Source organism: Oncorhynchus nerka, unplaced genomic scaffold (assembly GCF_034236695.1).
Source record: "Oncorhynchus nerka isolate Pitt River unplaced genomic scaffold, Oner_Uvic_2.0 unplaced_scaffold_1207, whole genome shotgun sequence".
In the NCBI taxonomy this organism is placed as follows: domain Eukaryota; kingdom Metazoa; phylum Chordata; class Actinopteri; order Salmoniformes; family Salmonidae; genus Oncorhynchus; species Oncorhynchus nerka.
This window is the reverse complement of record NW_027040126.1, coordinates 124,133-145,853: the sequence shown is the minus strand read 5'-3', so window position 1 is coordinate 145,853 and position 21,721 is coordinate 124,133. Positions and strand designations below refer to the sequence as shown.

Below are 21,721 nucleotides of genomic sequence, written 5' to 3'. Positions count from 1 at the left end.
TGCTCCGGGTCTGAATGGGCTCTAGTCTCAGTCAGGTCGGCTGGCTGTGTGTTGTGAGGGGTTGGTATATGGTTCTCTTTCTCCTTTCCTTCCCTCCCTCCGTTGGCATACTGGGTATGGTACTCCCCTCCCTTTCTCCCTCCCTCGGCATACTGGGTATGGTACACCCCCTCCCTCCCTCCCTCGGCATACTGGGTATGGTACTCCCCCTCCCTCCCTCCCTCCCTCGGCATACTGGGTATGGTACTCCCCTCCCTCCCTCTCTCCCTCGGCATACTGGGTATGGTACTCCCCTCTCTCTCTCCCTCCCTCCCTCCCTCGGCATACTGGGTATGGTACTCTCCCTCCCTCCCTCCCTCCCTCCCTCGGCATACTGGGTATGGTACTCCCCCTCCCTTCCTCCTTTCCTTCCCTCCCTCCGTTGGCATACTGGGTATGGTACTCCCCCTCCCTCTCCCTCCCTCCCTCCTTCCTTTCATTCCCTCCCTCCGTTGGCATACTGGGTATGGTACTGCCCCTCCCTCTCTCCTTTCCTTCCCTCCCTCCGTTGGCATACTGGGTATGTTACTCTCCTCCGTCTCTCCTTTCCTTCCCTCCCTCCGTTGGCATACTGGGTATGGTACTCCCACTCCCTCCCTCTCTCCTTTCCTTCCCTCCCTCCCTCTGTTGGCATACTACCTGGTGGGTCAGCCAGAGAGAGAGGGAAACATGGATTAGAGAGAATGAAGAAAACAGGTGAGAGAAGGGCTAGAGAGAGGAAGTGCTAGAGAGAGAGAAGGGCTAGAGGGAGGAAGAGCGAGAGAAGGCTAGGGGGAAGGGGTAGATAGAAGGCTGGGAGGAAGGGCTAGAGAGAGAGAAGGCTGGGAGGAAGGGCTAGAGAGAGAGAAGGCTGGGAGGAAGGGCTAGAGAGAGAGAGAATGCTGGGAGGAAGGGCTAGAGAGAGAGACAGCTGGGAGGAAGGGCTAGAGAGAGAGAAGGCTGGGAGGAAGGGCTAGAGAGAGAGACGGCTGGGAGGAAGGGCTAGAGAGAGAGAAGGCTGGGAGGAAGGGCTAGAGAGAGAGAGAATACTGGGGGGAAGGGCTAGAGAGAGAGAGAATGCTGGGAGGAAGGGCTAGAGAGAGAGAAAGCTGGGAAGAAGGGCTAGAGAGAGAGACGGCTGGGAGGAAGGGCTAGAGAGAGAGACGGCTGGGAGGAAGGGCTAGTAGAGAGAGAGAATGCTGGGAGGAAGGGCTAGAGAGAGAGAAGGGCTAGATGGAGGAAGGGCTATAGAGAGAGAAGAGCTAGAGGGAGGAAGAGCGAGAGAAAGCTAGGGGAAGGACTAGATAGGAGGCTGGGAGGAAGGGCTAGAGAGAGAGAAGGCTGGGAGGAAGGGCTAGAGAGAGAGAAGGCTGGGAGGACTAGAGATAGAGAGAGAGAAGACTAGGAAGGGCTAGAGAGAGAGAAGGCTGGGAGGAAGGGCTAGAGAGAGAGAAGGCTGGGAGGAAGGGCTAGAGAGAGAGAAGGCTGGGAGGAAGGGCTAGAGAGAGAGAAGGCTGGGAGGAAGGGCTAGAGAGAGAGAAGGCTGGGAGGAAGGGCTAGAGAGAGAGAAGGCTGGGAGGAAGGGCTAGAGAGAGAGAATGCTGGGAGGAAGGGCTAGAGAGAGAGAAGGCTGGGAGGAAGGGCTAGAGAGAGAAGGCTGGGAGGAAGGGCTAGAGAGAGAGAAGGCTGGGAGGAAGGGCTAGAGAGAGAGAAGGCTGGGAGGAAGGGCTAGAGAGAGAGAAGGCTGGGAGGAAGGGCTAGAGAGAGAGAAGGCTGGGAGGAAGGGCTAGATAGAGAGAAGGGCTAGATAGAGAGAAGGCTGGGAGGAAGGGCTAGAGAGAGATAAGGGCTAGAGGGAGGAAGGGCTAGAGAGAGAACACTGGGAAGGACTAGAGAGAGAGAGAAGACTGGGAAGGACTAGAGAGAGAGAGAAGACTAGGAAAGACTAGAGAGAGAGAGAGAGAGAAGACTGGGAAGGACTAGAGAGAGAGAGAAGACTAGGAAGGACTAGAGAGAGAGAGAGAAGACTGGGAAGGACTAGAGAGAGAGAAGACTAGGAAGGACTAGAGAGAGAGAGAGAAGACTGGGAAGGACTAGAGAGAGAGAAGACTAGGAAGGACTAGTGAGAGAGAGAGAAGACTGGGAAGGACTAGAGAGAGAGAGAGAGAGAGAAGACTGGGAAGGACTAGAGAGGGAGAAAGCTAGGGGAAGGGCTAGAGAGAGAGAAGGCTGGGAGGAAGGGCTAGAGAGAGAGAAGGCTGGGAGGAAGGGCTAGAGAGAGAGATGGCTGGGAGGAAGGGCTAGAGAGAGAGACGGCTGGGGGGAAGGGCTAGTAGAGAGAGAGAATGCTGGGAGGAAGGGCTAGAGAGAGAAGGGCTAGATGGAGGAAGGGCTAGAGAGAGAGAAGGGCTAGAGGGAGGAAGAGTGAGAGAAAGCTAGGGGAAGGACTAGATAGGAGGCTGGGAGGAAGGGCTAGAGAGAGAGAAGGCTGGGAGGAAGGGCTAGAGAGAGAGAAGGCTGGGAGGAAGGGCTAGAGAGAGAGAAGGCTGGGAGGAAGGGCTAGAGAGAGAGAAGGCTGGGAGGAAGGGCTAGAGAGAAGGCTGGGATGAAGGGCTAGAGAGAGAAGGCTGGGAGGAAGGGCTAGATAGAGAAGGCTGGGAGGACTAGAGATAGAGAGAGAGAAGACTAGGAAGGGCTAGAGCTAGAGTGAGAAGACTAGGAAGGGCTAGAGATAGAGAGAGAAGACTAGGAAGGGCTAGAGAGAGAGAAGGCTGGGAGGAAGGGCTTGAGAGAGAGAAGGCTGGGAGGACTAGAGAGAGAGAGAAGACTAGGAAGGGCTAGAGAGAGAGAGAAGACTAGGAAGGGCTAGAGAGAGAGAAGGCTGGGAGGAAGGGCTAGAGAGAGAGAAGGCTGGGAGGAAGGGCTAGAGAGAGAGAAGGCTGGGAGGAGTAGAGAGAGAGAGAGAAGACTAGGAAGTGCTAGAGAGAGAGAGAGAGAAGACTAGGAAGGGCTAGAGAGAGAGAGGGGGGAAAGTGAGAGTTCTAGCAGTTGGAAATAGAGTACCTTGACAAATATTGTGACAAGGAGGGGGACATTATCATTACAAACACTGACAGTTAGCCTCACTAAGAACACTGTTTACCTGCTTCATCCTACCTGCTGCATTCTACCTGCTGCATTCTACCTGCTGTTCTCTACCTGCTGCATCCTACCTGCTGCCTTCTACCTGCTGTTCTCTACCTGCTGCCTTCTACCTGCTGTTCTCTACCTGCTGTTCTCTACCTGCTGTTCTCTACCTGCTGCATCCTACCTGCTGTTCTCTACCTGCTGCCTTCTACCTGCTGTTCTCTACCTGCTGTTCTCTACCTGCTGTTCTCTACCTGCTTCATCCTACCTGCTATTCCCTACCTGCTGTTCTCTACCTGCTTCATCCTACCTGCTGCATCCTACCTGCTGTTCTCTACCTGCTGTTCTCTACCTGCTGTTCTCTACCTGCTGCATCCTACCTGCTGTTCTCTACCTGCTGTTCTCTACCTGCTGTTCTCTACCTGCTGTTCTCTACCTGCTGTTCTCTACCTGCTGCATCCTACCTGCTGTTCTCTACCTGCTGCATCCTACCTGCTGTTCTCTACCTGCTGTTCTCTACCTGCTGTTCTCTACCTGCTGTTCCCTACCTGCTGTTCCCTACCTGCTGCATTCTACCTGCTGTTCTCTACCTGCTGTATTCTACCTTCTGTTCTCTACCTGCTGCATCCTACCTGCTGTTCTCTACCTGCTGCATCCTACCTGCTGTTCTCTACCTGCTGCATCCTACCTGCTGTTCTCTACCTGCTGTTCTCTACCTGCTACATTCTACCTGCTGCATCCTACCTGCTGTTCTTTACCTGCTGTTCTCTACCTGCTGTTCTCTACATGCTGTTCTCTACCTGCTGCATCCTACCTGCTGTTCTCTACCTGCTGTTCTCTACCTGCTGCATCCTACCTGCTGTTCTCTACCTGCTGTTCTCTACCTGCTGATCCCTTCCTGTTAAAGAACGATGCTGTCTCTCTGAGGCATCCCTTCCTGCTGCCTTCTAGCTGTTAAAGAACGATGCTGTCTCTCTGAGGCATCCCTTCCTGTTAAAGAACGATGCTGTCTCTACCTGAGACATCCCTTCCTGTTAAAGAACCTGCTGTCTCTGATCCCTTCCTGTTAAAGAACGATGCTGTCTCTCTGAGGCATCCCTTCCTGCTGTCTCTCTAGCTCCCTTCCTGTTAAAGAACGATGCTGTCTCTCTGAGGCATCCCTTCCTGTTAAAGAACGATGCTGTCTCTCTGAGGCATCCCTTCCTGTTAAAGAACGATGCTGTCTCTCTGAGGCATCCCTTCCTGTTAAAGAACGATGCTGTCTCTCTGAGGCATCCCTTCCTGTTGCCTTCTAGCTGTTAAAGAACGATGATGTCTCTCTGAGGCATCCCTTCCTGTTAAAGAACGATGCTGTCTCTCTGAGGCATCCCTTCCTGTTAAAGAACGATGCTGTCTCTCTGAGGCATCCCTTCCTGTTAAAGAACGATGCTGTCTCTCTGAGGCATCCCTTCCTGTTAAAGAACGATGCTGTCTCTCTGAGGCATCCCTTCCTGTTAAAGAACGATGCTGTCTCTCTGAGGCATCCCTTCCTGCTGCCTTCTAGCTGTTAAAGAACGATGCTGTCTCTCTGAGGCATCCCTTCCTGTTAAAGAACGATGCTGTCTCTCTGAGGCATCCCTTCCTGTTAAAGAACGATGCTGTCTCTCTGAGGCATCCCTTCCTGTTAAAGAACGATGCTGTCTCTCTGAGGCATCCCTTCCTGTTAAAGAACGATGCTGTCTCTCTGAGGCATCCCTTCCTGTTAAAGAACGATGCTGTCTCTCTGAGGCATCCCTTCCTGTTAAAGAACGATGCTGTCTCTCTGAGGCATCCCTTCCTGTTAAAGAACGATGCTGTCTCTCTGAGGCATCCCTTCCTGTTAAAGAACGATGCTGTCTCTCTGAGGCATCCCTTCCTGTTAAAGAACGATGCTGTCTCTCTGAGGCATCCCTTCCTGTTAAAGAACGATGCTGTCTCTCTGAGGCATCCCTTCCTGTTAAAGAACGATGCTGTCTCTCTGAGGCATCCCTTCCTGTTAAAGAACGATGCTGTCTCTCTGAGGCATCCCTTCCTGTTAAAGAACGATGCTGTCTCTCTGAGGCATCCCTTCCTGTTAAAGAACGATGCTGTCTCTCTGAGGCATCCCTTCCTGTTAAAGAACGATGCTGTCTCTCTGAGGCATCCCTTCCTGTTAAAGAACGATGCTGTCTCTCTGAGGCATCCCTTCCTGTTAAAGAACGATGCCGTCTCTCTGAGGCATCCCTTCCTGTTAAAGAACGATGCTGTCTCTCTGAGGCATCCCTTCCTGTTAAAGAACGATGCTGTCTCTCTGAGGCATCCCTTCCTGTTAAAGAACGATGCTGTCTCTCTGAGGCATCCCTCCCTGTTAAAGAACGATGCCGTCTCTCTGAGGCATCCCTTCCTGTTAAAGAACGATGCCGTCTCTCTGAGGCATCCCTTCCTGTTAAAGAACGATGCCGTCTCTCTGAGGCATCCCTTCCTGTTAAAGAACGATGCTGTCTCTCTGAGGCATCCCTTCCTGTTAAAGAACGATGCTGTCTCTCTGAGGCATCCCTTCCTGTTAAAGAACGATGCTGTCTCTCTGAGGCATCCCTTCCTGTTAAAGAACGATGCTGTCTCTCTGAGGCATCCCTTCCTGTTAAAGAACGATGCCGTCTCTCTGAGGCATCCCTTCCTGCTGCCTTCTAGGTGTTAAGGAATGATGCTGTCTCTCTGAGGCATCCCTTCCTGTTAAAGAACGATGCCGTCTCTCTGAGGCATCCCTTCCTGTTAAAGAACGATGCTGTCTCTCTGAGGCATCCCTTCCTGTTAAAGAACGATGCCGTCTCTCTGAGGCATCCCTTCCTGTTAAAGAACGATGCTGTCTCTCTGAGGCATCCCTCCCTGTTAAAGAACGATGCCGTCTCTCTGAGGCATCCCTTCCTGTTAAAGAACGATGCCGTCTCTCTGAGGCATCCCTTCCTGCTGCCTTCTAGCTGTTAAAGAACGATGCCGTCTCTCTGAGGCATCCCTTCCTGCTGCCTTCTAGCTGTTAAAGAACGATGCTGTCTCTCTGAGGCATCCCTTCCTGTTAAAGAACGACGTAAACAAGCAGAGACACATCGCTTAAACAAATAACAAGACTGCCTTTGTAATACAAAAACATTTTCATTATTCCAAATATTCATCACAAACATAGAAAATACACCAACGGCCAGAGACGCCTCATTAAAATGATCAACAATGTCATGGGTTCATCATAATCAATCATCATTCTAAACCTGTTTATTGGTCATATATATCCCTCTGATGACATCATGTCATGGGGTTTACAACACAGAGCCTGTTTATTGGTCATATATATCCCTCTGATGACATCATGTCATGGGTTTACAACACAGAGCCTGTTTATTGGTCATATATATCCCTCTGATGACATCATGTCATGGGTTTACACAGAGCCTGTTTATTGGTCATATATATCCCTCTGATGACATCATGTCATGGGGTTTACACAGAGCCTGTTTATTGGTCATATATATCCCTCTGATGACATCATGTCATGGGGTTTACAACACAGAGCCTGTTTATTGGTCATATATATCCCTCTGATGACATCATGTCATGGGGTTTACAACACAGAGCCTGTTTATTGGTCATATATATCCCTCTGATGACATCATGTCATGGGGTTTACAACACAGAGCCTGTTTATTGGTCATATATATCCCTCTGATGACATGTCATGGGGTTTACAACACAGAGCCTGTTTATTGGTCATATATATCCCTCTGATGACATCATGTCATGGGGTTTACAACACAGAGCCTGTTTATTGGTCATATATATCCCTCTGATGACATCATGTCATGGGGTTTACAACACAGAGCCTGTTTATTGGTCATATATATCCCTCTGATGACATCATGTCATGGGGTTTACAACACAGAGCCTGTTTATTGGTCATATATATCCCTCTGATGACATCATGTCATGGGGTTTACAACACAGAGCCTGTTTATTGGTCATATATATCCCTCTGATGACATGTCATGGGGTTTACAACACAGAGCCTGTTTATTGGTCATATATATCCCTCTGATGACATCATGTCATGGGTTTACAACACAGAGCCTGTTTATTGGTCATATATATCCCTCTGATGACATCATGTCATGGGTTTACACAGAGCCTGTTTATTGGTCATATATATCCCTCTGATGACATCATGTCATGGGGTTTACAACACAGAGCCTGTTTATTGGTCATATATATCCCTCTGATGACATCATGTCATGGGGTTTACAACGCAGAGCCTGTTTATTTCAAACATCATTCAGAAAACGCATCACAGTGGTTTCAGCGCCTGTTTATTGGTCACATATATCCCTCTGATGACATCATCAACAAGAGACGGTCGAGAGTTTAAAGTTGATAGTTCTCACAGTGTCTTCCTCCCTCTGCCTCTCTTCCCCCCCCTCCCACCTCTCTTACCCCCCCTCCCTTCTCTCGGTTGGCCCCTAAACACTGACTGGGCCGTTACCATGGCGACCCCGCTGTCGCCGTCGTCGTCCCCGGAACTGCTGCTGTCATTCTGCTCCGTCCTATTAGGGAGGAGTTTAGGTTGAGGTACTCCGTTATTAGGAGGAGGAAGCACTTCTTTCCTCTGCTGACTGGCTCCTCCCACAGCCAGGTTGGCCCCTCCCATATCCTGACTAACCACTCCTACTTTCTCTCTTTCTTGGCTGGCCACTCCCACATCATGGCTGGCTCTTCCCACATCCTCTTGAGCAGGCTTACTGACCTCTGCCCCCAGGAACCCTCCTGTCCCCTCTTCCACCTCTCCCTTCCTCTGCTTTGGCTCTGACCCCTTCCCTCTTTTAGCCTTGGACGGAGAGCCAGTCCCCTCTTCTTCCTCTTCCCTCCCTCCGTCCTCCCTCTCTTCCCTCCCTCCGTCCTCCCTCTCTTTCCTCTTTATACAGGTAACGGCCCGGCGGAGGCGCTGGCTCTTGATGGCCTGTCTCTCCTGCTGCTCCAGACGGAAGAACGAGTCAATACGCAGCTGGGTCTACAGGGAGGGAGGAGGGGAGAGAAGGAGGGAGGAGGGGAGAGGAGGAGGGAGGAGGGGGAGAGGAGGAGGGGGGGGAGGAGGGGGGGGAGGAGGAGGGGGGAGAGGAGGGGGAGGGAAGGAGAGGAGGGGAGAGAAGGAGGGGGAAGGAGGGGGGGGGGAGGGAAGGAGAGGAGGGGAGAGAAGGAGGGGGAGAGGAGGAGGAGGGGGGAGAGGAATGGAGAGAAGGGGGGGAGAGGAGAGGAATGGAGGTATACAGGACAGATCAGAGGCAAATTCACAATAAATTCACTATTATACCCAAGTCATTCACAATCTCTACTTGCAATAATTACTACCAACCATTGATCCAGACTAATACCTATTGATCCAGACTAATGCCTATTGATCCAGACTAATACCTATTGATCCAGCCTAATACCTATTGATCCAGACTAATACATATTGATCCAGACTAATACATATTGATCCAGACTAATACCCATTGATCCAGACTAATACCCATTGATCCAGACTAATACCTATTGATTCAGACTAATACCTATTGATCCAGACTAATACCTTTTGATCCAGACTAATACCTTTTGATCCAGACTAATACCTATTGATCCAGACTAATACCTTTTGATCCAGACTAATACCTTTTGATCCAGACTAATACCTATTGATCCAGACTAATACCTATTGATCCAGACTAATACCTATTGATCCAGACTAATACCTATTGATCCAGACTAATACCTATTGATCCAGACTAATACCTGTTGATCCAGACTAATACCTGTTGATCCAGACTAATACCTGTTGATCCAGACTAATACCTGTTGATCCAGACTAATACCTATTGATCCAGACTAATACCTATTGATCCAGACTAATACCTATTGATCCAGACTAATACCTATTGATCCAGACTAATACCTATTGATCCAGACTAATACCTATTGATCCAGCCTAATACCTATTGATCCAGACTAATACCTATTGATCCAGACTAATACCTATTGATCCAGACTAATACCTGTTGATTCAGACTAATACCTGTTGATTCAGACTAATACCTATTGATCCAGACTAATACCTATTGATCCAGACTAATACCTATTGATCCAGCCTAATACCTATTGATCCAGACTAATACCTATCGATCCAGACTAATACCTATCGATCCAGACTAATACCTGTTGATTCAGACTAATACCTATCGATCCAGACTAATACCTATCGATCCAGACTAATACCTGTTGATTCAGACTAATACCTATCGATCCAGACTAATACCTATTGATCCAGACTAATACCTATTGATCCAGCCTAATACCTATTGATCCAGCCTAATACCTATTGATCCAGCCTAATACCTATTGATCCAGACTAATACCTATTGATCCAGGCTAATACCCATTGATCCAGACTAATACCTATTGATCCAGACTAATACCCATTGATCCAGACTAATACATATTGATCCAGACTAATACATATTGATCCAGACTAATACCCATTGATCCAGACTAATACCTATTGATCCAGACTAATACATATTGATCCAGACTAATACCCATTGATCCAGACTAATACCTATTGATCCAGACTAATACCTGTTGATCCAGACTAATACCTATTGATCCAGACTAATACCTATTGATTCAGACTAATACCTATTGATCCAGCCTAATACCTATTGATCCAGACTAATACCTATTGATCCAGACTAATACCTATTGATCAAGACTAATACCTATTGATCCAGACTAATACCTATTGATCCAGACTAATACCTATTGATCCAGACTAATACCTGTTGTGTGTTGAGCTGTTTGATAACAGGATGTAGAGTCTCTTCTGTCTTCCTGCTGTTCCAACCAAAACGACTCTCACAGAATGTAGGCTGAGGGTTAAGGAAAACTGGTCACAAAGACTACACAGAACATCTCACACACGCACACACACACACACACACACACACACACACACACACACACACACACACACACACACACACACACACACACACACACACTCTCCTAGAGGATATTCCTTGAGGAGGTCGAGGTGTGGGCGGCCCCAGCTAAAGGAGCTTTCTGATAGGTCGACGCTGGGCTGCAGGTAGGCAGTTGCCACGGCAGGGTTGGGGAAGCCCGGCCGCAGCCGAAGCCCTCTCAGTTTCCTCTTGACCTTGGAGTCACGGGGGTCAGAGGTGAGACGTTGCTGCTGCTGGGCCAAGGACCACCACTCACTGGAAGGGGAAACAGAGACAGAAAGCACAGACAGACTGAGTCAAGCAAAACAGCTGTGTCTCTGTGATCTCTGAGGGAATTGAACCCACAACCTTGGCATAGCTAAAGTCACACAGGACCACTCATTCATTATTCATCACCACACAATACCCTGAACCCACCAGACCACCAGACACCAACCCCCACCAGACCACTAGACACCAACCCCCCCACCAGACCACTAGACACCAACCCCCCACCCAGACCACTAGACACCAACCCCCCACCAGACCACTAGACACCAACCCCCCACCAGACCACTAGACACCAACCCCCCCCCCCAGACCACTAGACACCAACCCCCCCAGACCACTAGACACCACCCCCACCAGACCACTAGACAAACCCCCCACCAGACCACTAGACACCAACCCCCCACCAGACCACTAGACACCAACCCCCACCAGACCACTAGACACAACCCCCCCACCCAGACCACTAGACACCAACCCCCCACCCAGACCACTAGACACCAACCCCCACCAGACCACTAGACACCAACCCCCACAGACCACCCCCACCAGACACCAACCCCTCCACCCAGACCACTAGACACCAACAACCCCCCCACCAGACCCCCCCACTACCACTAGACACCAACCCCCACCAGACCACTAGACACCAACCCCCACCAGACCACTAGACACCAACCCCCACCAGACCACTAGACACCAACCCCTCCACCCAGACCACTAGACACCAACCCCCACCCAGACCACTAGACCCCCACCCCCGGTCCTGACCTGAACATGCTGACTGGTTCCGTGCCAGGTCCTGGGAACTCGTTGAGTATCTCCATGCCCGTCACATAGCCCACCCCGGGACTCCCTCCGTATAGTCACTACCCAGCAGGTAGGCCAGGTTAATCAGCTTGGTACGGTCCACGCCTGGGGAGGGACGAGGGTTAGAGAGAGTAGTCTAGTGGTGGTTGGGAGGGACGAGGGTTAGAGAGAGTAGTCTAGTGGTGGTGGGGGGTAGTTGGTGTCTAGTGGTTTGGGTGGGTGGGGGGTTGGTGTCTAGTAGTTTGGGTGGGTGGGTGGGTTGGTGTCTAGTGGTGTGGGGGGGTAGTTGGTGTCTAGTGGTTTGGGTGGGGATTGGTGCCTAGTGGTTTGGGTGGGGGGTTGGTGTCTAGTGGTTTGGGTGGGGGGTTGGTGTCTAGTGGTGTGGGTGGGTGGGGGGGTTGGTGTCTAGTGGTTTGGGTGGGTGGGGGGTTGGTGTCTAGTGGTTTGGATGGGTGGGGGGTTGGTGTCTAGTGGTTTGGGTGGGTTGGTGTCTAGTGGTTTGGGTGGGTGGGGGGTTGGTGTCTAGTGGTTTGGGTGGGGGGGTTGGTGTCTAGTGTTTTGGGTGGGGGGTTGGTGTCTAGTGGTTTGGGTGGGGGGGTTGGTGTCTAGTGGTTTGGGTGGGGGGTTGGTGTCTAGTGGTTTGGGTGGGGGGTTGGTGTCTAGTGGTTTGGGTGGGGGGGTTGGTGTCTAGTGGTTTGGGTGGGGGGTTGGTGTCTAGTGGTTTGGGGGGGGTTGGTGTCTAGTGGTTTGGGTGGGGGTTGGTGTCTAGTGGTTTGGGTGGGTGGGGGGTTGGTGTCTAGTGGTTTGGGTGGGGGGGTGGGGGGTTGGTGTCTAGTGGTTTGGGTGGGGGGGGGGGGGGTTGGTGTCTAGTGGTTTGGGTGGGGGGGTGGTGGTGTCTAGTGGTTTGGGTGGGGGGTTGGTGTCTAGTGGTTTGGGTGGGGGGTTGGTGTCTAGTGGTTTGGGGGGTTGGTGTCTAGTGGTTTGGGTGGGGGGTTGGTGTCTAGTGGTTTGGGTGGGTGGGGGGTTGGTGTCTAGTGGTTTGGGTGGGGGGTGGGGGGTTGGTGTCTAGTGGTTTGGGTGGGGGGTGGGGGGTTGGTGTCTAGTGGTTTGGGTGGGGGGGGGGTTGGTGTCTAGTGGTGTGGGTGGGTGGGGGGTTGGTGTCTAGTGGTTTGGGTGGGTGGGGGGTTGGTGTCTAGTGGTTTGGGTGGGTGGGGGGTTGGTGTCTAGTGGTGTGGGTGGGTGGGGGGTTGGTGTCTAGTGGTTGTGGGTGGGTGGGGGGTTGGTGTCTAGTGGTTTGGGTGGGTGGGGGGTTGGTGTCTAGTGGTTTGGGTGGGTGGGGGGTTGGTGTCTAGTGGTTTGGGTGGGGGGTTGGTGTCTAGTGGTTTGGGTGGGGGGTTGGTGTCTAGTGGTTTGGGTGGGGGGTTGGTGTCTAGTGGTTTGGGTGGGGGGTTGGTGTCTAGTGGTTTGGGTGGGGGGTTGGTGTCTAGTGGTTTGGGTGGGGGGGGTTGGTGTCTAGTGGTTTGGGTGGGGGGTTGGTGTCTAGTGGTTTGGGTGGGGGGGGGTTGGTGTCTAGTGGTTTGGGTGGGGGGTTGGTGTCTAGTGGTTTGGGGGGGGGGGGTTGGTGTCTAGTGGTTTGGGGGGTTGGTGTCTAGTGGTTTGGGGGGTTGGTGTCTAGTGGTTTGGGTGGGGGGGGTTGGTGTCTAGTGGTTTGGCTGGGTGGGGGGTTGGTGTCTAGTGGTTTGGGTGGGGGTGGGGGGTTGGTGTCTAGTGGTTTGGGTGGGGGGTGGGGGGTTGGTGTCTAGTGGTTTGGGTGGGGGGTGGGGGGTTGGTGTCTAGTGGTTTGGGTGGGGGGTTGGTGTCTAGTGGTGTGGGTGGGTGGGGGGTTGGTGTCTAGTGGTTTGGGTGGGTGGGGGGTTGGTGTCTAGTGGTTTGGGTGGGTGGGGGGTTGGTGTCTAGTGGTTTGGGTGGGGGGTTGGTGTCTAGTGGTTTGGGTGGGGGGTTGGTGTCTAGTGGTTTGGGTGGGGGTGGGTTGCTGTCTAGTAATTTGGGTGGGGGGTTGGTGTCTAGTGGTTTGGGTGGGGGTTGGTGTCTAGTGGTTTGGGTGGGGGGTTGGTGTCTAGTGGTCTGGTGGGGGTGGGTTGCTGTCTAGTAATTTGGGTGGGGGGTTGGTGTCTAGTGGTCTGGTGGGGGTGGGTTGGTGTCTAGTGGTTTGGGTGGGGGGTTGGTGTCTAGTGGTCTGGTGGGGGTGGGTTGGTGTCTAGTGGTTTGGGTGGGGTGGGGGGTTGGTGTCTAGTGGTTTGGGTGGGTGGGGGGTTGGTGTCTAGTGGTTTGGGTGGGGTGGTTGGTGTCTAGTGGTCTGGTGGGGGTGGGTTGCTGTCTAGTAATTTGGGTGGGGGGTTGGTGTCTAGTGCTTTGGGTCGGGGGGTAGTTGGTGTCTAGTGATTTGGGTGGGGGGGTAGTTGGTGTCTAGTGATTTGGGTGGGGGGGGTAGTTGGTGTCTAGTGATTTGGGTGGGGGGGGTAGTTGGTGTCTAGTGATTTGGGTGGGGGGGGTAGTTGGTGTCTAGTGATTTGGGTGGGGGGTTGGTGTCTAGTGGTTTGGGTGGGGGTGGGGGGGGTTGGTGTCTAGTGGTTTGGGTGGGGGGTAGTTGGTGTCTAGTGGTTTGGGTGGGGGGTGGTGTCTAGTGGTTTGGGTGGGGGGTGGTGTCTAGTGGTTTGGGTGGGGGGTGGGGGGTTGGTGTCTAGTGGTTTGGGTGGGGGGTGGGGGGTTGGTGTCTAGTGGTTTGGGTGGGGGGGTGGGGGGTTGGTGTCTAGTGGTTTGGGTGGGGGGTGGGGGGTTGGTGTCTAGTGGTTTGGGTGGGGGGTGTTGGTGTCTAGTGGTTTGGGTGGGGGGGGGGGTGGTGTCTAGTGGTTTGGGTGGGGGGGTAGGTAGTGTTCTAACCAGTTGGTTCTGTAGGTCTACGTACTGCTAGGGTTCTACGTACCCAGTTGGTTCTGTAGGTCTACGTACTGCTAGGGTTCAACGTACCCAGTTGGTTCTGTAGGTCTACGTACCCAGTTGGTTCTGTAGGTCTACGTACCCAGTTGGTTCTGTAGGTCTACGTACTGCTAGGGTTCTACGTACCCAGTTGGTTCTGTAGGTCTACGTACCCAGTTGGTTCTGTAGGTCTATGTACTGCTAGGGTTCTACGTACCCAGTTGGTTCTGTAGGTCTACGTACCCAGTTGGTTCTGTAGGTCTACGTACCCAGTTGGTTCTGTAGGTCTACGAACCCAGTTGGTTCTGTAGGTCTACGTACCCAGTTGGTTCTGTAGGTCTACGTACTGCTAGGGTTCTACGTACCCAGTTGGTTCTGTAGGTCTACGTACCCAGTTGGTTCTGTAGGTCTACGTACTGCTAGGGTTCTACGTACCCAGTTGGTTCTGTAGGTCTACGTACCCAGTTGGTTCTGTAGGTCTACGTACTGCTAGGGTTCTACGTACCCAGTTGGTTCTGTAGGTCTACGTACCCAGTTGGTTCTGTAGGTCTACGTACTGCTAGGGTTCTACGTACCCAGTTGGTTCTGTAGGTCTACGTACCCAGTTGGTTCTGTAGGTCTACGTACTGCTAGGGTTCTACGTACCCAGTTGGTTCTGTAGGTCTACGTACTGGTAGTATTCTAGGTATTTGTTCTGGCTGAAGAAGTTCTTGTAGACGTGTCGTCCTCCGAACAGCCACACGTCTCGGGTTGGTGTCTAGTGGTTTGGGTGGGGGTTGGTGTCTAGTGGTGTGGGTGGGTGGGGGGTTGGTGTCTAGTGGTTTGGGTGGGTGGGGGGGGCTTGGTGTCTAGTGGTTTGGGTGGGTGGGGGGTTGGTGTCTAGTGGTTTGGGTGGGTGGGGGGGGGGGCGGTGTCTAGTGGTTTGGGTGGGGGGTTGGTGTCTAGTGGTTTGGGTGGGGGTTGGTTGCTGTCTTTTAGTAACATGGGTGGGGGGGGTTGGTGTCTAGTGGTTTGGGTGGGGGGTTGGTGTCTAGTGGTTTGGGTGGGGGGTTGGTGTCTAGTGGTCTGGTGGGGGTGGGTTGCTTCTAGATTTGGGTGGGGGGTTGGTGTCTAGTGGTCTGGTGGGGGTGGGTTGGTGTCTAGTGGTTTGGGTGGGGGGTTGGTGTCTAGTGGTCTGGTGGGGGTGGGTTGGTGTCTAGTGGTTTGGGTGGTGGGGGTTGGTGTCTAGTGGTTTGGGTGGGTAGGGGGTTTGTCTAGTGGTTTGGGTGGGTGGGGGGTTTGGTGTCTAGTGGTTTGGGTGGGGTGGTTGGTGTCTAGTGGTCTGGTGGGGGGTTGGTGTCTAGTGTTTGGGTTACTAGGGGTAGTTGGTGTCTAGTGATTTAGGTGGGGGGGTATCAGTGTCTAGTTGATTTGGGTAACCAAACTGGTGTCTAGTGATTTGTTGGGGGGGTAAACTGGTGTCTAGTGATTTGGGTGGGGGGTAGTTGGTGTCTAGTGATTTGGCTAACCCAAACTTGGTGTCTAGTGGTTTGGGTGGGGGGGTGGGGGGGTTATGTCTAGTGGTTTGGGTAACCCAAACTATTGGTGTCTAGTGTTTGGGTGGGGGGGTATCAGTCTAGTGGTTTGGGTAACCAAACTATCAGTCTAGTTGGTTTGGGTAACCAAACTTGGTGTCTAGTGGTTTGGGTAACCCAAACTTGGTGTCTAGTGGTTTAGCTAACCAAACTATCAGTTAGCTTGTTTGGGTAACCCAAACTTCAGTCTAGTGGTTTGGGTGGGGGGTGTTGGTGTCTAGTGGTTTGGGTGGGGGGTGGGGGTCAGTCTAGTGGTTTGGGTGGGGGGTACTAGTGTTCTAACCAGTTGGTTCTGTAAACTATCAGTCCTGCTTGTTTAGCTAACCAGTATGGTTCTAGCTTGTTTGCTAGGGTTCAAACTATCAGTCTGGTTCTTTAGGTCTAACCCAAACTTCTGTAGTCTAGCCCAGTTTAGTTCTGTAAACTATCAGTACTGCTTGTTTTCTAACGTACTATCAGTTGGTTCTGTTTAGTCTAACCCAGTTGGTTCTGTAGGTCTATTTACTGCTAGGGTTCTATCAGTCCAGTTGGTTCTGTAGGTCTAACCAAACTATCAGTCCTGGTTGTGTAGGTCTAACTATCAGTCCTGGTTCTGTTTATCTAACCCAGTTGGTTCTAGCTAGTTTAGTAACCAGTTGGTTCTAGCTTGGTCTGGCTACTGCAAACTTCAGTACCCAGTTGTTTGTAACTAACTACCAGTTGGTTCTGTAGTCTTACTGCTAGGGTCAAACTGTTCTACGTACCCAGTTGGTTCTAGCTAGTTTAGCTAACCCAAACTTGGTTCTGTAGGTCTTAGCTAACTGCTATCTAGTCCCAGTTGTTTGTAGCTAACCCAAACTTGGTTCTGTAGCTCTGTTTAGCTAGGGTTCTAAACTATCAGTTGGTTCTTTAGCTAACCAAACTATCAGTATTCTAGGTATTTGTTCTGGCTGAAGAAGTTCTTGTAGCTTGTTTCCTAACCCAAACTATGTCATCTGTGATTGTTTGGCTGGTCGGTCTATCAGGGCTGCACACTGGGCCTTTAGCCTCACCGGGAGCCACCAGGAAGGGTTTAGCGCCAAACAATCAGCAGCTCCTGTTTACGGACAAGACTATCACCGGGACATTTAGCCCGGAAACTATCAGTCATAGCTTGTTTAGCTAACAGGAAAACTATCCACAGAGTTGTATTATTTTCCTAGAAAACTTGATTATTAATCTTTTTATAGCATGGCTATAATTTAACACATTTGCAGCTAAACATGTGTTCAACATTCACTGAAGTAGTTAGCATGTTTACTAGATAGCTACAGTAGTTAGCATGTTTACTAGATAGCTACAGTAGTTAGCATGTTTACTAGATAGCTACAGTAGTTAGCATGTTTACTAGATAGCTACAGTAGTTAGCATGTTTACTAGATAGCTACAGTAGTTGCCGTGGATATATAGTTGAGCTAACCAAACTATCAGTCCTAGCTAGTTTAGCTAACCAAACTATCAGTCCTAGCTTGTTTGTCTAACCAAACTATCAGTCCTAGCTTGTTTGGCTAACCCAAACTATCAGTCCTAGCTTGTTTAGCTAACCAAACTATCAGTCCTAGCTTGTTTGGCTAACCAAACTATCAGTCCTAGCTTGTTTAGCTAACCCAAACTATCAGTCCTAACTAGTTTCTAGCTAACCCAAACTATCAGTCCTAGCTTGTTTAGCTAACCCAAACTATCAGTCCTAGCTTGTTTAGCTAACCCAAACTATCCTAGCTGAGGAGTTTGTTCCAAACTATCAGTCCTAGCTTGTTTGGCTAACCCAAACTATCAGTCCTAGCTTGTTTGGCTAACCCAAACTATCAGTCCTAGCTTGTTTAGCTAACCCAAACTATCAGTTCTAGCTTGTTTAGCTAACCCAAACTATCAGTCCTAGCTTGTTTGGCTAACCAAACTATCAGTCCTAGCTTGTTTGGCTAACCAAACTATCAGTCCTAGCTTGTTTAGCTAACCAAACTATCAGTCCATGCTTGTTTAGCTAACCAAACTATCAGTCCATGCTTGTTTAGCTAACCAAACTATCAGTCCATGCTTGTTTAGCTAACCAAACTATCAGTCCTAGCTTGTTTAGCTAACCAAACTATCAGTCCTAGCTTGTTTAGCTAACCAAACTATCAGTCTTAGCTAGTTTAGCTACCAAACTATCAGTCCTAGCTAGTTTAGCTAACCAAACTATCAGTCCTAGCTAGTTTAGCTAACCAAACTATCAGTCCTAGCTAGTTTAGCTAACCAAACTATCAGTCCTAGCTAGTTTAGCTAACCAAACTATCAGTCCTAGCTTGTTTAGCTAACCCAAACTATCAGTCCTAGCTTGTTTAGCTAACCAAACTATCAGTCCTAGCTAGTTTAGCTAACCCAAACTATCAGTCCTAGCTTGTTTAGCTAACCAAACTATCAGTCCTAGCTTGTTTAGCTAACCAAACTATCAGTCCTAGCTTGTTTAGCTAACCAAACTATCAGTCCTAGCTTGTTTAGCTAACCAAACTATCAGTCCTAGCTTGTTTAGCTAACCAAACAAACTATCAGTCCTAGCTTGTTTAGCTAACCAAACTATCAGTCCTAGCTTGTTTAGCTAACCAAACTATCAGTCCAGCTTGTTTAGCTAACCAAACTATCAGTCCTAGCTAGTTTAGCTAACCAAACTAGCAGTTCTAGCTTGTTTAGCTAACCAAACTATCAGTCCTAGCTTGTTTAGCTAACCCAAACTATCAGTCCTAGCTTGTTTAGCTAACCCAAACTATCAGTCCTATAGCTTGCTATTATGAAAATCTAATTCAACAAAGTCAATAAATGTTTTCAAATTGACTTTTGCTTTCAAAAGAAGCTCAAAACATAGAACATGTAAGAATGAAACTGTACTAAGAATGAACTGCCATTGTTTAGCCCTTTCAAGCCAATCAGCATGTATTGAATAATGCCCTTTCAAGCCAATCAGAAACATGTATTCAACAATGCCCTTTCAAGCCAATCAGAAACATGTATTCAACAATGCCCTTTCAAGCCAATCAGAAACATGTATTCAACAATGCCCTTTCAAGCCAATCAGAAACATGTATTCAACAATGCCCTTTCAAGCCAATCAGAAACATGTATTCAACAATGCCCTTTCAAGCCAATCAGAAACATGTATTCAACAATGCCCTGCTATAAACAGACATAAACGCAGCAGTAGAATATGGACCATTCTAAGCACTGAAATAGACCCAGGGTTTTGTCTGGATAAAAAAGGGGCTTAAACGGTGACCATTTTTAGAGCCCCCCCAGCAGTTTTACATCTCGTTTCCTGTAAATCTATACCTTTTGCCATGGCCAATGCTGTGATCTTTTGATCAAACATAACCACATCAATACTGATAACTTCATTGTTTTGGGAACTTTCAATCACTTGTTTTGGTGATTGTTCTCAAGAAGTCAGCTGGTATTCTGTCTATAATGGAGTAGCCAGCACAGTCACCGGGATCTCAACCCTATTGAGCTGTTGTGGGAGCAACTTGACCGTATGGTACGTAAGAAGTGCTCTTCGAGCCAATCGAACTTGTGGGAGGTGCTTCCGGAAGCATGTGGTGAAATCTCTTCAGATTACCTCAACAAATTGACAACTAGAATGCCAAAGGTCTGCAATACTGTAATTGCTGCAAATGGAGGATTGTTAGACGAAAGCAAAGTTTGAAGGACACAATTATTATTGGGGGCAAGGTCAGGGGAAGAGTCAGGGGAAGGGTGAGGGGAAGGGTCAGGGGAAGGGTCAGGGGAAGGGTCAGGGGAAGAGTCAGGGGAAGAGTCAGGGGAAGGGTCAGGGGAAGAGTCAGGGGAAGAGTCAGGGGAAGGGTCAGGGGAAGAGTCAGGGGGAAGGGGAAGTCAGGGGAAGGGTCAGGGGAAGGGTCTGGGCCAGAGGAAGAGTCAGGGGAAGGGTCAGCGGAAGAGTCAGGGGAAGGGAAGAGTCAGGGGAAGGGTCAGGGGAAGGGTCAGGGGAAGAGTCAGGGGAAGGGTCAAGAGTCAGGGAAGAGTCAGGGGAAGGGTCAGGGGAAGGGTCAGGGGAAGAGTCAGGGGAAGGGTCAGGGGAAGAGTCAGGGGAAGGGTCAGGGAAGGGTCTGGGCCAGGGGAAGTCAGGGGAAGAGTCAGGGAAGAGTCAGGGGAAGGGTCAGGGGAAGAGTCAGGGGAAGGGTCAGGGGAAGAGTCAGGGGAAGGGTCAGGGGAAGAGTCAGGGGAAGGGTCAGGGAAGGGTCAGGGGAAGGGTCAGGGGAAGGGTCAGGGGAAGAGTCAGGGAAGAGTCAGGGGAAGAGTCAGGGGAAGAGTCAGGGGAAGGGTCTTTTTGGTCAGGGGAAGGGTCAGGGGAAGAGTCAGGGGAAGGGTCAGGGGAAGGGTCTAGGTCAGAGGAAGAGTCAGGGAAGGGTCAGAGGAAGAGTCAGGGGAAGGGTCTAGGTCAGAGGAAGAGTCAGGGGAAGGGTCAGGGGAAGGGTCAGGGGAAGAGTCAGGGGAGTCAGGGTATGGGGAAGAGTCAGGGGAAGAGTCAGGGGAAGGGTCAGAAGGGGGAAGAGTCAGGGGAAGGGTCAGGGGAAGAGTCAGGGGAAGGGTCAGGGGAAGAGTCAGGGGAAGGGTCAGAGTCAGGGGAAGAGTCAGGGGAAGGGTCTGGGGAAGAGTCAGGGGAAGGGTCACGGGAAGGGTCAGGGGAAGAGTCAGGGGAAGGGTCAGGGGAAAGGTCAGGGAAGAGTCACAGGAAGGGTCACGGGAAGGGTCAGGGAAGAGTCAGGGGGAAGAGTCAGGGGAAGGGTCAGGGAAGGGTCAGGGGAAGGGTCAGAGTCAGGGTTAGGGGAAGAGTCAGGGTCAGGGAAGAGTCAGGGGAAGGGGAAGGGTCAGGGGAAGGGTCAGGGGAAGAGTCAGGGTCAGGGGAAGGGTCAGGGAAGGGTCAGGGAAGGTTCAGGGGAAGAGTCAGGGGAAGAGTCAGGGGAAGAGTCAGGGGAAGGGTCAGGGGAAGAGTCAGGGGAAGAGTCAGGGGAAGGGTCAGGGGAAGGGTCAGAGGAAGGGTCAGGGGAAGAGTCAGGGGAAGGGTCAGAGTCAGGGGAAGGGTCTGGGTCAGAGTCAGGGGAAGGGTCAGGGGAAGAGTCAGGGGAAGGGTGAGGGGAAGAGTCAGGGGAAGGGTCAGGGGAAGGGTCAGGGGAAGAGTCAGGGGAAGAGTCAGGGGAAGGGTCATGGGAAGAGTCAGGGGAAGGGTCTGGGCCAGAGGAAGAGTCAGGGGAAGGGTCAGCGGAAGAGTCAGGGGAAGGGTCAGGGGAAGAGTCAGGGGGGTCAGGGGTCAGGGGAAGGGTCAGGGGAAGGGTCAGGGGAAGGGTCAGGGGAAGGGTCAGGGGAAGGGTCAGGGGAAGGGTCAGGGGAAGGGTCAGGGAAGAGTCAGGGGAAGGGTCAGGGAAGGGTCTGGGCCAGAGGAAGAGTCAGGGGAAGGTCAGGGGAAGGGTCAGAGTCAGGGAAGGGTCAGGGGAAGAGTCAGGGGAAGAGTCAGGGGAAGAGTCAGGGGAAGAGTCAGGGGAAGGGTCAGGGGAAGAGTCAGGGGAAGGGTCAGGGTCAGGGGAAGGTCAGGGGAAGAGTCAGGGGAAGGGTCAGGGGAAGGGTCAGGGGAAGAGTCAGGGGAAGGGTCAGGGGAAGAGTCAGGGGAAGAGTCAGGGGAAGGGTCAGGGAGGAAGAGTCAGGGGAAGAGTCAGGGGAAGAGTCAGGGGAAGGGTCTAGGTCAGAGGAAGAGTCAGGGAAGGGTCAGGGGAAGGGTCAGGGGAAGAGTCAGGGGAAGGGTCAGGGGAAGGGTCAGGGGAAGAGTCAGGGGAAGAGTCAGGGAAGGGTCAGGGGAAGGGTCAGGGGAAGAGTCAGGGGAAGGGTCAGGGAAGAGTCAGGGGAAGGGTCAGGGGAAGA

General features: G+C 51.3%; 1 protein-coding gene across 1 annotated transcript in view; it reads right to left on the bottom strand.

Moving 5' to 3' along the window:
- Positions 1 to 7,476: 7,476 nt before the first annotated feature.
- The window catches only part of ercc5 (excision repair cross-complementation group 5), a 31,355-nt gene continuing 17,110 nt past the window's right edge, over positions 7,477 to 21,721 (bottom strand). Inside the window, 7 exon segments of the mRNA XM_065015934.1 lie at positions 7,477 to 8,191; positions 9,993 to 10,077; positions 10,230 to 10,430; positions 11,214 to 11,295; positions 11,298 to 11,357; positions 14,874 to 14,985; positions 16,769 to 16,877. Coding sequence (XP_064872006.1) covers positions 7,565 to 8,191; positions 9,993 to 10,077; positions 10,230 to 10,430; positions 11,214 to 11,295; positions 11,298 to 11,357; positions 14,874 to 14,985; positions 16,769 to 16,877 — 1,276 coding nt within the window. The 3' untranslated portion in view covers positions 7,477 to 7,564.